This window comes from Schistocerca americana, chromosome 2 (assembly GCF_021461395.2).
Source record: "Schistocerca americana isolate TAMUIC-IGC-003095 chromosome 2, iqSchAmer2.1, whole genome shotgun sequence".
Taxonomy (NCBI): domain Eukaryota; kingdom Metazoa; phylum Arthropoda; class Insecta; order Orthoptera; family Acrididae; genus Schistocerca; species Schistocerca americana.
In genome coordinates this window covers 1003359372-1003376645 of record NC_060120.1, presented here as the reverse complement: position 1 = coordinate 1003376645, position 17274 = coordinate 1003359372, and the positions used below count along the sequence as shown (strand labels likewise).

Here is a 17274-nt window from a genome sequence, read left to right as displayed (position 1 = left end):
TGACTTCCTGACACTTAAATCTATACTCGATGTTAACAAATTTCTCTTCTTCAGAAATGCTTTCCTTGCCATTGCCAGTCTACATTTTATATCCTCTCTACTTCGACCATCATCAGTTATTTTGGTCCCCAAATAGCAAAACTCCTTTGCTACTTTAAGTGTCTCATTTCCTAATCTAATTCCCTCAGTATCACCCGACTTAATTCGACTACATTCCATTATCCTTGTTTTGCTTTTGTTAATGTTCATCTTATATCCTCCTTTCAAGACACTATCCATTCCGTTCAACTGCTCTTCCAAGTCCCTTGCCGTCTCTGACAGAATTACAATGTCATCGGCGAACCTCAAAGTTTTTATTTCTTCTCCATGGATTTTAATACCTACTCCAAATTTTTCTTTTGTTTCCTTCACTGCTTGCTCAATATACAGACTGAATAACATCAGGGAGAGACTACAACCCTGTCTCACTCCCTTCCCAACCACTGCTTCCCTTTCACGTCCCTCGACTCTTATAATTGCTTGGTTGGTTGGTTGGTTTGGGGAAGGAGACCAGACAGCGTGGTCATCGGTCTCATCGGATTAGGGAAGGATTGGGAAGGAAGTCGGCCGTGCCCTTTCAGAGGAACCATCCCGGCATTTGCCTGGAGTGATTTAGGGAAATCACGGAAAACCTAAATCAGGATGGCCGGACGCGGGATTGAACCGTCGTCCTCCCGAATGCGAGTCCAGTGTCTAACCACTGCGCCACCCCGCTCGGTCTTATAATTGCCATCTGGTTTCTGTACACATTGTAAATAGCCTTTCGCTCCCTGTATTTTACCCCTGCCACCTTTAGAATTTGAAAGAGAGTATTCCAGTCAACATTGTCAAAAGCTTTCTCTAAGTCTACAAATGCTAGAAACGTAGGTTTGCCCTTCCTTAATCTAGCTTCTAAGATAAGTCGTAGGGTCAGTATTGCCTCACGTGTTCCAACATTTCTACGGAATCCAAACTGATCTTCCCCGAGGTTGGCTTCTACTAGTTTTTCCATTCATCTGTAAAGAATTCGCGTTAGTATTTTGCAGCTGTGACTTATTAAACTGATAGTTCGGTAGTTTTCACATCTGTCAACACCTGCTTTCTTTGGGATTGGAATTATTATATTCTTCTTGAAGTCTGAGGGTATTTCGCCTGTTTCATACATCTTGTTCACCAGATGGTACAGTTTTGTCAGGACTGGCTCTCCCAAGGCCGTCAGCAGTTCTAATGGAATGTTGTCTACTCCTGGGGCCTTGTTTCGACTCAGGTCTTTCAGTGCTCTGTGAAACTCTTCATGCAGTATCGTATCTCCCATTTCATCTTCATCTACATCCTCTTCCATTTCCATAATATTGTCCTCAAGTACATCACCCTTGTATAGACCCTCTATGTACTCCTTCCACCTTTCTGCTTTCCCTTCTTTGCTTAGAACTGGGTTTCCGTCTGAGCTCTTGATGTTCATGCAAGTGGTTCTCTTATCTCCAAAGGTCTCTCTAATCTTTCTGTAGGCAGCATCTATCTTACCCCTAGTGATACTCGCTTCTACATCCTTACATATTTCCTCTAGCCATCCCTGCTTAGCCATTTTGCACTTCCTGTCGATCTCATTTTTGAGACGTTTGTATTCCTTTTTGCCTGTTTCATTTACCGCATTTTTATATTTTCTCCTTTCATCAATTAAATTCAATATATCTTCTGTTACCCAAGGATTTCTACTAGCACTCTTCTTTTTACCTACTTGATCCTCTGCTGCCTTCACTACTTCATCCCTCAGAGCTACCCATTCTTCTTCTATTGTATTTCTTTCCCCCATTCCTGCCGTTTGTTCCCTTATGCTCTCCCTACAACTCTGTACAACCTCTGATTTACTCAGTTTATCCAGGTCCCATCTCCTTAAATTCCCACCTTTTTGCAGTTTCTTCAGTTTTAATCTACAGATCATAACCAATAGATTGTGGTCAGAGTCCACAGCTGCTCCTGGAAATGGCTTACAATTTAAAACCTGGTTCCTAAATCTCTGTCTTACCATTATATAATCTATCTAATACCTTCTAGTATCTCCAGGATTCTTCCATGTATACAACTTTCTTTTATGATTCTAGAACCAAGTGTTAGCTATGATTAACTTTTGTTCTGTGCAAAATTCTACGAGGCAGCTTCCTCTTTCATTTCTTAGCCCCAATCCATATTCACCTACTACATTTCCTTCTCTCCCTTTTCCTACTACCGAATTCCAGTCACCCATGACTATTGAATTTTTGTCACCCTTCACTATCTGAATAATTTCTTTTATTTCATCATACATTTCTTCAATTTCTTCGTCATCTGCGGAGCTAGTTGGCATATAAACTTGTACTACTGTAGTAGCATGGGCTTTGTGTCTATCTTTGCCACAATACTGCATTCACTATGCTGTTTGTAGTAGCTTACCCACATTCCTATTTTCCTATTCATTATTAAACCTACTCCTGCATTACCCCTATTTGATTTTGTGTTTATAACCCTGTAGTCACCTGACCAGAAGTCTTGTTCCTCCTGGCACCGAACTTCACTAATTCCCACTATATCTAACTTTAACCTATCCATTTCCCTTTTTAAATTTTCTAACTTACCTGCCCGATTAAGGGATCTGACATTCCACGCTCCGATCCGTAGAACGCCAGTTTTCTTTTACCTGATAACGACATCCTCTTGAGTAGGCCCCGCCCGGAGATCCGAAAGGGGGGCTATGTTACCTCCGGAATATTCTACCCAAGAGGACGCCATCGTCATTTAACCATACAATAAAGCTGCATGCCCTAGGGAAAAGTTTCCCCTTGCTTTCAGCCGTTCGCAGTACCAGCACAGCAATGCCGTTTTGGTTAATGTTACAAGGCCAGATCAGTAAATCATCCAGACTGTTGCCCTTGCAACTACTGAAAAGGCTGCTGCCCCTCTTCAGGAACCACACATTTGTCTGGCCTCTCAACAGATACCCCTCCGTTGTGGTTGCACCTACGGTATGGCTATCTATATTGCTGAGGCACGCAAGCCTCCCCACCAACGGCAAGGTCCATGGTTCATGGGGGTGAGGGTCAGATGGGTAACAATGCCAAAACACCAGAAATCATGTTGGGTCAGACACCGAATAGTGGCATTTTAAAGCAAAACAATGAAGACTAAAATTACTCTGAACACATTACCTGAAACAGACCAGCAATAAAAGGAAATACATGCCCCTGGCAAGTTTCAGAATGTCAAGTGGCAAAGAAATCAAGCAAAAGAAAAATCTCTTAGGTTATTTTGACCTGACTTTGCTACTTAAGAGTTAAATGGAAATACTTTTGTTACTTCTTTTCCAGGGATTCTATGTATTGAAATATTAGAATAGTTTGTCTTCTTAATTTTATGCAGCAACTTTCAAATATGTCCTTATCATTTAGAATATTAAAATCATCTCTTACCTTAAATGCTAAAGTATTTTTAATAAGTATACAGGAGCCCACATGCATTTTCTTACTTCTACAAAAGCTAATAGCTACAGCATAGTTCTCTCATTCATTAATGATTTTGATGCAGTTTTTTGTTAGCCATTTTTCATTTAGGCAAAAGACTGATATATTTCTTCCCTACTACAGAAATTTGTAGACTTTCAGTTTTTACATCTATGGGATTTATATTTTATATCCAAGACATTGATGCTTAAATGCATTAGAAATGTCTTTTAATTTTATTATGGTTTTCAGAATGGACTTTTTTAAGGAGAGTGTCACCCCCTCCCCAAATCACTCATTTTTATTTTTTTAAATTTTGTACATGTCAATAAATATCTTGCTAAATTTTGCAGACCTTAACCAGTTCATACACATGCCATCCAGCAGTAAGCAATCTCCATCTACATCAGTATTCTGGAAAACACTGTGAAGTGCATGGTAGGGGTTACGTCCCATCGTGCGAGTTATTTTTTCATTGCATTCATATATGGACCACAGGAATAATGATTGCTGAAATGTCTCTGAGCATCCTGCATTAGTCTAATCTTGTCTTTTAATCCCAATGGGAGTAATATGTAGGTTTGGGGGGGGGGGGGGGGGTGATATCTTCTGACACTTATCAATTAAAGCTGGTTCTAGAAAGTTTCTTTGTAGGCTCTCAAGGGACAGTTACCATTTATCTTCAGCTGTCTGCCAGTTCAATTCTTTTGGCGTCTTCATGATACTCTCCCATGGATTGTTTGAACCTGTGACCATTTGTACTTCCCTCATTTATGTCCATTCAATATTTGTTGTCAATCCTATCTGGTATGATTCCCACACACTTGAGCAATTTTCAAGGATGGGTTGCATGAGTATTTTGTATGCAGTCTCCTTTGTAGACTGATTACACTTCCCTAGCATTCTATCCATGCGCTGCAAGCTACCACCTGCTTTACTTGCAACTAACACTGTGTGATCATTCCATTTCATATACATGCAAATTGTTACACTCAGGTGTTTGTATGAGTTGACCAATTCCAGCTGTGATTCACTGGTATTATAGTCAAAGGATACTATGCTTTTCTGTTTTTTGTTTTTTTTTCATTTCCTGAAGTGCCCAGTTTTATATTTCTGAACATTTTAAGCAGGTTGCCAGTCTTTGCACTGCTTTGAAATCTTATGAAGATCCGACTAAATATTTCTGCAGTTTCTTTCAGACAGTGTTTCATTATAGATAACTGCATCATTTGTCAAATGTCTGAAATTACTGTCAACATTAGCTGCAAGACCATTAACATACAACATGAGCAGCAAGGGTCACAACACACTTCCCTGGAAAACCCCTGATGGTACTTCTACATCTGTTGATGACTTTCCATTGAAGATACCATGTTGCTTCCTCTCTACAAAAAAATTCTCAGTCCAGTCACAAATTTCACTTGTTACCCAACTTGTGGTTTTAAACATCTTAGGACCCATAAATAATTTTTCTAGCCTTTTACACTGTTCCCTGACACCCCAGTTTACTTCATTCATATATTTATCTCTCACTGCTCTTCTTTTGATAATGCCACATACTACTAATATTCACATTGCAAATACATTTTTGCTGTTTTGATCACATTTCTCATTCCAATGAGGATATATGCTTGACTGTGGCTTCAAAGAAAATTTGTCTCCATGTAGATAAAAACTGCTTTATAGTTTAATATTAAAATTCAGCCTCCAGTTGCATAAGCAAAGTAACTTTAGCTAGGTTTCAGCTATAATAATGTAGCCTTCTTTAGAAATGTCACAATATAAAATTAAAATTAAAACATGTCATATATTGGCCTTATCAAACTTAAAATGTTAGTGCTACAGTACATAGTCATAAGACTGCGTCACTTCTACTAATGTTTTGCCGATAGGCCACACAACTGGACCAGACAGGTGGGCTGCGAGCGCTGAGTCATAACCGGGTGAAGGTGTTGGTCCACAAGAGCAGGGATTTTCTCAATTGGGGCACCTATTCTAGGTTTTCAAGGTAGATTACCTGAAGGAAAATAATAGTTCATTATATGTTAAATTCAACTTCTATATTATTAATAAATATGAGTGCCATCTTTCATACAATGGAAAATTGATGTAGGGATATCAGCAATGTAGGAAAAGATAAGACTTCTACTTACCGTAAAGAAGACACATTAAGTTGCAGACAGGCGCAATTAAAAGACACTTACACAAAGCTTTCAGTCACAGCCTTCATCAGCATTCATATACACAAGAAAGCACACCTCACACACCCATGATTATCAACTCCGGCAGCTCAGGTCAGAATGCAACCATCACCTAGAATGGCAACAGCAATGAGAAGTGATTATTTGTGCTGCCAGTCCCTTGTCACATGGGTCATATATATGTGAAAAAAAATCTAGTTTCAATATCGCTCTCATACATCCAACCAATACATCTTGTTACATCTCTGCCACTTCCATATCTTATTTCATTAGATGCAGAACTAACAGTTAGGGTTTAACACACCATGATGAGGACATTATAGATGGAGCACAATCTTGGATATGAAAAGATGTGGAGGAACCACCCCAGCATTTGCTTTAATCAATTTAAGGACCAAAGAAAATCTAAATATGCAGAGATTTTAGCCTTGTTCCTCCAAAGTGCTAGTCTGGTTCATTAACAACTACACTGCCCTTTCTTGGTAGGATCAGCAGTAAAACCAGAAATGTTGTACCTGCATAAACACTGATGCACCCCCTTTTTTTAAAATACAAGTATTATAGCCATTCTTCATGGACACTCCATGAAGCACAGTTGTGGTGATGGTAATCAAAAAGTATTTGATCCAAACAGTAAACCATTTATTTTCGAAGTCCTGAGATACAGTGTGATTCTTGAAATGAAATTTCAAGTTGTAATAATGTAATATTCAGCACTTTTCTGGTAAGATGAACTTGTATTGCATCTTCAATTGGTCAGATTATTGTCAGCTTATTCATCCATGTGATTCTCAGCTTGTACTGCATCTTAAATTGGTCAGATTATTGTCAGCTTATTCATCCATGTAATTCTCAGTGGAAACCACCAATAATGGTTATTATGCAACATAAGGGCTTTGATTGTACTTTATTGATATTCATGTTGGAGTTACTGCCATGCTCTGACCATGATACAACAGGTGTGACCACCAACAATTTGTCCACCTGCCATCCACGTGAATGGTCAATTTCAAGCTATCTATGGATAGTAAAAATTTACTCTGAAACATGACATTATGTGTTATGAACAAAGTATGATCAACATAGCATGTGCTATGATCAATGTAGCATGTGCTTGCTTGTGGAATTATGTATTCTACATCAGAAACTAGTGATTAATAAAGTCGTGTATATCCATATTTCTTGTGGAGAGGCTAAGAAAAGCCCTGTATTCTCTCCTTCCAAACGTTTCTGAAATATAAAAAAATGATGACATCATTCTATTTTGCTGTGGCAGTGACAGCTTGTTCTAATTGATTAAACAGATTGTGTTTTCTCCTATTATTAAAATTTAATGGTGTTAAGATACAATTTTGTATATGAATATTAGATAATATTTCTACACTTTATGGACTCTTGTGAGGAAAAGGGGGGGGGGGGGGGGGAAGGAGAATGGTACAACATAATCATTCCAGCCTTGTTTTCAATCTTCAGTATGGACAACATCCCCTTTTCTCGCCTGCTACTGCCTGTTTTTTTTATAGCTCAGGACATGGAGAGCCTTTCTGATGTACTGCTAGCAGCATATGTTCCATTACTGGAACAAGAGACATGCCGCACAAAGGAAGTTTATGGGGACCGAGATCAAGCGATTCTAGATGGCATGCTTTGTGCTGGTCTCCTTGAAGGTGGTGTCGATGCTTGTGGAGGTGACTCCGGTGGACCCCTGGCTTGTGAAGTTGATGGTAAGGATTAATCTTATACCTATATTTTAACAGCTGAGTAAATAAAATACATATTTTATATAAGTAGTTTATCATATATTACAAGAGATGTCTTTCAAACGTTGGAATTACAATACATGCACAAAGTGGAGAAATTAAGATAAACAACATAGTTTTGAAGTATATAAATATTTTGAACAGATTGAAATTACTGTGATATACTGTTTTAGCATAAGGAATCAACTGAAACATGCCATTTTAAAGTTGTGTGAGTAATTAATTAAGAGATGAAGTTTAGAAAAAAGCTGAGAAAAGCTGAACTGAATTAAAGAATTTTGGCTTTTAAAATGCAGTTTGGCAGCCAGGAAGAAACAGTAGCACACATCCTAAGCTATTACACTCAGCATTATAATTTAATTGTCACTTAATACATTCTTAAAAAAAGAAATGTAATTGAATGAAATGTAGTTTACTTTTAAAGATAAAAAAGACTGAATAGTCATGGCTGTGTTGACTGCACAATGAGTAAAATACCACAACAAATTCAGACTATCAGTTATTCAAGAAAAACCAGTTTTTAACTGTGAACCTTGAGTTTCTGCAGTTATACCAAATGTTTAAAGAACTTATGGGAATGAAGTCAGGTAACATCCTCAACTTCCTCAGATATTTTGTCAAGTGAAAATATTGTCATTTTAAAGGCATAAATGTAATGATAGATAACTGTGCATGGCAGTTTAAACCCTTGGTGAGTGAACTGTACTGATGCAGAAACCAAAAGAACACATATTCAAAAAGCAGACCATACATTAAATAAGTAGTGTATCATTTGCTTCGGCAGTATCGTTTCCTTGCAATGAAAATAAATAGTTCAATCAGGGCATATATTTGTTTTGAGTTTCTATGCACCCAGATACTATCTTGAACCTTTGGCCTGAATAATTTTTTCAGTGACATTGCTGTTTGATGGGTAATGATAATATTTCAACTTCATGGAGTGATTCTGGGAGGATGACTATCTGTTAGTGGAACAGTTGGGCTTAGGTGGAAAGGGATTTCTTGTTAATGATATTGTAGGTGGTTTTATAGGCTCTATGTTTGGGTTTTATTGGTCACTCTGCTATTATCAGTATTCCTCGTAACTTCTCCCATGTTTAACCTGTGATGTTTCCATATATTGTCATAAGGGACACTAGACTATTACACTTCAAATCCATGTTCTGTATTTTCTTGGAGGCCAGTTTTGGTAGTGATCACATGAGGCTTCTCTAGGACATGTATGGATTCTATGGTAGTCCTGGTAATCACTGTTAGGTCATCAACTTAGATGAGGCACTTGATATTGCTTTATATATTATGTCCACATATTTATTGTAGGTATTTCTCTCTGCCATGTTTTTATGACCCTACAAGACTGGAAAGGGAGAGAGATAACCCATCACCTTGCCTTACATTTTTTTTTTAATTTTAAAAGATTCATTATTTGATGCAATACCAAAATGCATGGAAAGTTCTAGTTGAGAATAACAATTTATTTAGAAATAAAGAGACAAATAATATATTTCATACATTAACTTTACTTTCAAACTGTTTGGTAAAGTCCACTGGATTGAGTTAGTTGTTTTGCTATCTATTTCATGTTCATGCAATACCTTAAATAGGCTGGCATGGTGAACTGAGTCATAGGTTTTACAAATCACCATACATGACCACTGTGCAAATCAGACCACCACTAATGACTGTCAACCTAGTTTTCAGCTATAATTCATTACATTAGTTGTCCTAATCAGATAAGAAAGATGTGTGAGAAAGCATTTTAGGCAAATGTGTTCATCATAAAAACTTGTTATTGACTATGAATTATATTTACTCTTCTTGTAGTTGAAAGTATACTTAATTGTGTCCCTTCAAGATAGAAATATGCGTAATGATGGAACATGAAGCAGGCATAGATGGTATGCATAAACTACATTGTTTTTAAATAAGTTTTATTTTTGTTCAATATGATTACAGGGAGGTTCGTGCTAACAGGACTTGTATCGTGGGGTGATGGTTGTGCTAAACCATCAAAACCTGGTGTTTACACCAGGATTTCACATTATGTTGATTGGATACATGCATCTTTCAAGAAACTGGGCTTGCAACAAGAATTTTAGCCCAGTATGTTACACTTTTCCCAAAAAGAGACAAAAAAGAAATCAAGAGCTGAATACCAAAAATTTGTTACACTGAAAATATTTTTGTAAAAATAATTGTACATATGATGTATATAGGTGTACAGTTAATTTATATGTACATATTGCATAAAATTCCCAAAAGACTGCCATATTAATTTATAAAGATAATTTTATTTTTTGTTGATTTGTGCGTTTTTATTTTACTGCTCCATCACCTCCCACTAATGAAATCAGTAAAACATTTTCAGATTTATGACAAGGTTCTCAGCTCATTCCAACCATCAGACATAATAAGTTTGTTGGAAATATTAATCCTTGCACTGTGCTGGTCACAAATGAGTACAATGACAAGATGCACTGCTTTCTGTACACAATAGTGCAATCCCATGCAAGTACAACATTGAGGGTGTAAAACTGTCCTGTATCACACAAACAACCGAACTACACATGTAATCCATTATTCCTCCACTTGCAGTCAAATAAAATATTTATAAGAAAAGTTACAGAAGTCATTTATGAAATTATTAACTGTTACCACTCAGAGTTGTTTGTTTGTTGAGTTTAGTAACAATTCCTAAATGCAACCATAAGGACATTTACTGGGTAGAATGGGTGTCTCCAAACAAGGAAGTGAACTTTATAAGTATGTAGCTCTTGGAATTCAGTTCCATTTCTATGAATTAATGCTGTACATACAAAATAGTCTTTAGTACAACAACAACAACAACAACAGCAATAACAACAATAATTATTTTTATTAGTTGTAGGCACTTATGGTCCATTTTTGTCAAATGCTGCCACATATACACTGAGCTGACAAAAGTAATGGGATGGCGATATGTACATTTACAGACTGTAGTAGTATCAGATACACAACATATAAAAGGGCTATGCAATGTCAGAGCTGTCATTTGTATTCAGTTAATTCATAATGTAAAGATGTCTGACATAATTATGGCTGCACAATGGGAATTAACAGAATGTGGAATGACAGCTGGAGCTAGGCTCATGGGACATTTCATTTGGGATGAATAATGCAGTGGCTGATGGCCTTCACTTAACCACTGAGAGCAGCAGCATTTGTGTAGAGATTGCACACACACACACACACACACACACACACACACACACACACACACACACACACAAATGCAACTTGCACACATGTCTGAAGTCTCAGACAACTGAAGCCACACTGTGGTCTCATGACCACTTTGGTTGCACCCTAGATGACTGGTCAAATGAGTCTGAATTTCAAATAGTAAGAGCTAATGTTGGAGACCATTTGGAGCCATTCATGGCCTTCACATTTCCAAACAATGATGGAATGATAATGCTCCAAGTCACTGGGCCACAACTGTCCTTGATTGGTTTGAAGAACATTCTGAACATTTCATTTCAAGTGAATGATTTGGCGACCCAGATCACCCAACATGAGACCCATCAAAAATGTATGGGGCATAATCAGGAAGTCAATTTCTGCACAAAATCCTGCACTGGCAACAGTTTCGCTGGACAGCTATAGAGGCAGCATGGCTAAATATTTCTGCAGGCGACATCCAACAGCTTGTTGAGTCCAACCCATGATGAAGAGTTGCTGCGCTATGGAGGGAAAAAGGAGGTCCTACATGATATTAGGAGGTATCCCATGACTTTTGTCACCTCAGTGTATATCAGCTGCTGTTGCTATGCACTGTTTCACAATCTGTACACTTTTTAGGAATTAAACATTTGTGTTTTGACTAGTTTAGCTGCAATAGTAGTGCAGGGATGAAGAGGCTTGCACAGAATAGACTCTAGCAGTGTGCACATGAGAAGGTAGGTGGTAGGGTGATGTGCAGTGGCAAGGAACAGGGTGTATCAAGTGACACTCCAGCCAATAGTGTCATTCTGCCTCATCTGCCAGTAGCATGTCCATTGGGGATGGTGGTGGTGGTTGTTGGGATGTTTAAGGGGGACTAAACAGCTAAGGTCATCAGTCCCCCATTCCAAAAAAACAGGCGAGACAAAGTCGCAGAGCAGATAAAACCCCAAGAGGAAGGAGACTCCCCCCCCCCCCCCCCCAGGTGCTAAAGAACACAAATTAGGTAACGAACACTACAGAAAAGAAGAGTACAGACGAACACCAGACAACACACCAAAACAACAACAAATATGGAGAGACGCGAGGACAAAAGACACAGAAATGGAAAGGTACAGGATCCCCCTAAATGGATCCATAAAAAGGACTAGCACGGATAAAATGTAAAACATCGTCAGCCAGGGAGGCATCGTCGCATAAAATCAAAGGCAAGGGGCCCGGGAGATTAAAAGACTGCCGAAGGGTGCGCAGTCGGGGACACTCCAATAAAATGTGGGCGACCGTCAGCCGGGACCCACACTGACACAGGGGGGGGATCCTCCTGACGCAAAAGATGGCCGTGCGTCAGGTATGTATGGCCGATGCACAGCCGACACAGGATAACAGAGTCCCTGCGGGAAGACCGCAGGGAGGAGCGCCACACATCGGTCGTCTCCTTGACAGCCCGCAGTTTATTAGGCGCCGTCATGCCTCGCCACTCAGCAGACCACACCCCAAGCACCTTACGGCGCAACACCAGCTGCTGATCGCGAGCTGTGAGGCCGATCTCCAAAGCTGGGGCGTCGATCGCCCCTTTGGCCAGCCTGTCAACACGTTCGTTCCCCGGGATGCCAACATGACCTGGCGTCCAAACCAAGACCACCGAACGACCAGAACGGGCACTGGCGGAAACAGACTCCTGAATAGAGGACACCAGAGCAGAAGAGGGATAGCAGCGGTCGATGGCCTGAAGGCTGCTCAGGGAGTCACTGCAGATGACGATGGACCTACCTGAGCAGAAACGCATATGCTCAAGAGCGCGTAAGATGGCCACCAGCTCTGCAGTAAAAATACTGCAGCCAGCCGGCAAGGAGCGTTGCTCAACATGGGCAGCATGAGCAAAAGTGTAGGCAGTGCGACCATCAACCAGGGAACCATCAGTGTAGACAGGCTCACAGCCCGGAAATGAGGCGAGGAGCGCAAGAAAACGGCGACGGAGGGCCACAGGTGGAACCGAGTCCTTGGGTCCCTGCGCCAAGTCCAGGCGGACGGACGGCCGGGACAAACACCAGGGAGGCGTAGGTGCACGGACCCGGAAGGGAGGCAGAAGAGGGAATGACCCCAGTTCCGACAGCAGGGACCGGACGCAGACAGCTACAGAAAGCCCAGACCTAGGTCGCCGTTCGAGCAGATGGAGGACCATGGCAAGGAAAAGCAGGTGACGATTGGGATGGCCTGGCGAGCAATGCACGTGGACAGCATAGTCGGCGAGCAGACGATGGCGGCGAATCCGCAGCGGGGGAACCCCGGCCTCCACCAGTAGACTATCCACGGGGCTAGTGTGAAAAGCGCCAGTGGCAAGCCGAACCCCACAGTGGTGTATGGGGTCTAACAACTTCAACACTGAGGGTGACGCAGACCCATAGGCCAGGCTCCCATAATCAAGCCGGGACAGCACAAGGGCTCTGTACAATCGCAGCAGCGTGCAGCGATCTGCACCGCAAGACGTGCGACTAAGGCAGCGGAGGGCGTTGAGGTGCCGCCAGCATTTTTGCTTCAGCTGAGTAACATGAGGAACCCATGTGAGCCAGGCATCAAACACGAGTCCCAAGAAGCGGCAAGTGTCCACCACTTCAAGCAGGTGGCCGTCGAGGTAAAGTTCAGGATGAGGGTGGACCGTCCGACGCCTGCAGAAGTGCATAACTCGAGTCTTGGGTGCAGAGAACTGAAAACCATGAGTCAGAGCCCATGATGCTGCCTTGCGAACGGCGACTTGCAGCCTGCGTTCGGCGACTCCCGTAGTCGTGGAGCTAAATGAGATGCAGAAGTCGTCGGCATACAAAGAAGGAGACACCGACGACCCCACTGCTGCAGCCAGACCATTAATGGCCACTAGAAATAAGGAGACGCTCAACACTGAGCCCTGCGGGACCCCATTTTCCTGTATATAAGAGGAACTAGAGGTGGCACCGACTTGCACCCGGAAAGAGCGGCGCAATAAAAAGCTATGAAGAAAAGCCGGGAGCCGACCACGAAGACCCCACTCATGCAACGTGGCGAGGATGTGATGCCTCCATGTGGTGTCATACGCCTTCCGCGGATCGAAAAATACAGCAACGAGATGCTGACGTTGGGCAAAGGCCGTACGGACAGCAGATTCCAGCCGCACCAAATTGTCCACTGCAGACCGGCCCCGACAGATGCCACCCTGGGATGGAGCGAGGAGACCGCGCGACTCAAGGACCCAACACAAACGCCGCCCCACCATACATTCGAGCAATTTGCACAAAACGTTGGTGAGGGTAATGGGACGATAGCTGTCCACCGCCAGTGGGTCCGCACTGGGCTTCAAGATGGGGACAATAACACCCTCGCGCCATTGCGACGGGAACACGCCTTCACTCCAAATGCGATTAAATATCGCGAGAATGTGTCTCTGGCAGTCCCTGGAGAGATGCTTCAGCATCTGCGCGTGGATGCAGTCTGGGCCTGGTGCTGTATCAGGGCAATCGGCGAGGGCAGCGAGGAATTCCCTCTCGCTGAAAGGAGCATTGTATGTTTCAAAACGACGCGTGTGGAATGAGAACGGCGTCCGCTCGGCTCGCTCCTTTAGAGAGCGAAAGGCGGGGGGATAAGATGCAGTCACAGAGCTCTGAGCAAAGTGCGCGGCAAGCCGTTCAGCAATGGCGGCAGCGTCCGTGCAGACAGCGCCGTCCAAGGAGAGCCCAGGGACACCCATAGGGGTCTGGTATCCATAAATCCGGCGGATCCGGGACCACACGAGTGAGGGGGAGACATGGGAGCCCAAGGATGAGACATACCTCTCCCACCACTCCTGCTTACGCCGTGCAATAAGACGACGGGCCAAGGCACGGAGCCTCTTAAAGGCGATGAGGGCCTCGAGAGACGGGTGCCGCCGATGACGCTGGAGAGCCCCCCGACGGTCGCGAATAGCCTCAGCAATCTCCTGCGACCACCAGGGTACAGCCTTCCTCCGAGGGAGGCCAGAAGATTGGGGCATGGCAGCCTCGGCCGCTGAAATGATGGACGTGGTTAAAACACGGACCACCTCGTCAACGTTACCCTGTGGGGGAGACTCAATGGTTGCAGCAGAAGTAAAAGCCGGCCAGTCTGCCCTGTGGAGAGCCCAGCGGGGCAGGTGCCCAGAAGAACGACACTGGGGTAGTGACAAATAGATGGGAAAATGGTCACTACCGCACAGGTCAGGGTGCACCCTCCAGTGGAGGGATGGGACAAGTCCGAGGCTGCAAAGAGAGAGATCGATGGCCGAGAACGAGCCATAGGCAACACTGAAATGCGTGGGAGCACCGGTGTTCAAGAGGCTAAGGTCGAGCTGAGCCAACAAATGCTCCACGGCCCGACCGCGGTCATCAGAGACAGTCCCACCCCATAGAGGGTTGTGGGCATTGAAATCGCCCAGAAGCAGCAATGGTGGCGGGAGTTGAGCCAGCAGCGCAGCCAAGACATGTCGGGGGAGCTCCGCATCCAGAGGAATGTAAACAGAGCAAACAGTAATAGCCGGCGAGAGCTCAACCCTGGCAGCAACTGCCTCTAAAGGCGTCTGAAGGGGTACTGGCGAGCTACAGACAGAGTGGTGAACAAAGAGGCAAACCCCACCTGACGCTCGTTGACAGGCAGCACGGTTCTTATAGTATCCCCGATAACCGCGAAGGGCGGGGGTCTGCAGTGCAGGAAACCAAGTTTCCTGCAGAGCAATGCAGAGAACAGGGGAATGACTCAGAAGCATCCGGAGCTCAGGTAGGTGGCGGAAATAACCCCCGCAGTTCCATTGGAGAATGGAAGCAGGAAGGGACTGAGGGGGCGTGAATGCGACTAAGAGGCAGACAGCGCTTCAGAGCCAACTGCCGCCACCGGGGGAGAGTCAGCTGAGTCCATAGGAGAGGCCCCCAAGGGTTCCGTGAGGGCGAGATCCGCGGCAGAGGTGAGGATCTCCACCTCATCCCCGGAGCCAGGACTATGTACAGCAGGCAGTGCTGAAACCTCCGGAACGTCCTTCTTCTTGGACACATGCCCTTCCTTCTTCTCACGTCGGCCCTTAGGGTGAGAGGGCTGGGAGAGCTTCTCTGAAGGAGCGTCGGAGGCTGACGACGACGCAGAAGCCCTACGACCAGCAGGTGGCGGAACCTTCAGCCACTGGCTGACATCTGGCTGGGAAGGAGAAGAAACGGAGGAAGGGAGAGCCCCGAGGGACCCCTTCCGCGAGAGAGGAACCGGCGGAGGCAACGCCGGCGGTGAAGGAGGGGGAGGGATCGAGTCTCCCGGTTGTGGAGCAGATGTCACTCCCGAAGTAAGCGTGGGGGGAGCGACAGAAGAGGGTTTGCCCCCAACTGCTAAGGGGGCAACAGAAGAAGGCTTGCCCCCAGACACGAGGGGGGCAGACAGAGATACACGGCCCCGAGGGCCCACTGAAGGCGGCACAGATGAGGCGACAACCGTCGCTCGCGTGGGCGACGATAACGTGGCTGCAGCATAAGATGGTCGAATGGAAGCAGGATACAACCTTTCATATTTCAGTTTTGCCTCTCGATAAGTAAGCCGGTCCAGGGTCTTAAATTCCATGATCTTCCGCTCCTTATGAAGAACGGGGCAATCCGGCGAGCATGGAGAGTGGTGCTCCCCACAGTTGACACATACAGGCGGAGGCGCACATGGAGAATCGGGATGAGAGGGGCGTCCGCAATCTCGACATGTAGCGCTGGATGGGCAACGGGAGGACATATGCCCAAACTTCCAGCACTGGAAGCACCGCATTGGGGGAGGGACGTATGGCTTCACGTCGCAACGGGAAACCATCACCTTGACCTTCTTGGGCAAGACATCACCCTCGAAGGCCAAGATAAAGGCACCGGTGGCCACCCTGTTAGCCTTGGGCCCTCTATGTACACGACGGACAAAATGTACACGACGTCGTTCCAAGTCAGCTCTCAGCTCATCATCGGATTGTAACAAGAGGTCACGATGGTAAATAATCCCCTGGACCATATTTAAGCTACTGTGGGGAGTGACGGTAACAGGGACGTCATCCAGCTTATTGCACAAGAGCAACGCTCGTGACTGGGCTGGGGAGGACGTCTTGAGGAGGATGGACCCATTCCTCATTTTAGACAACCCCGCCACTTCCCCAAACTTATCCTCCAGGTGTTCCACAAAAAACAGAGGCTTCGTCATAAGAAAGGAGTCACCATCAGTCCTGCTGCAGACAAGGTATTGCGGTACGTAAGGCTCCCGCTTGGCACTAGATCGGCGTCCCTCCCATGGCGCAGCCAACGAGGGGAACGACTGAGGGTCATTTGTGCAGCATCAAAGTCTACTCTACCATGCTTAGAAATGCTGGTGGCCGTGCGACCACCAGCTTGGTGTGATTTATTGCGCTTCATTGCGCCACATCCGCCCAGATGCCACCTACTCCGAACGAGGGCTCTCCCCAAGTGCGCCACCCAGCCAAAGCAACGGGTACCTGGCCGATATCCCATTGCCTGGAGTCCCCGTGCCCCAGACAAGATGGGCACATACTCCTTGGCATGCATGGGGAGGAAACAGCTCTGGCATCTGTAGTGCGATCCCTGCGTGGTCAGGGGGCTACCACCAAGAGGGTACATG

The 17274-nt window shown here is 44.4% G+C and overlaps 1 protein-coding gene across 1 annotated transcript in view; it reads left to right on the top strand.

Annotated features, from left to right (window-relative positions):
- Positions 1–9583, top strand: part of LOC124596331 (mast cell tryptase-like) — a 124924-nt gene extending 115341 nt beyond the window's left edge. Inside the window, exons 6-7 of the mRNA XM_047135434.1 lie at positions 7216–7416; positions 9409–9583. Of these exons, the coding sequence (XP_046991390.1) occupies positions 7216–7416; positions 9409–9551 (344 nt within the window). The 3' untranslated portion in view covers positions 9552–9583. The remainder of the gene's footprint in view (positions 1–7215; positions 7417–9408) is intronic.
- Positions 9584–17274: the final 7691 nt, after the last annotated feature.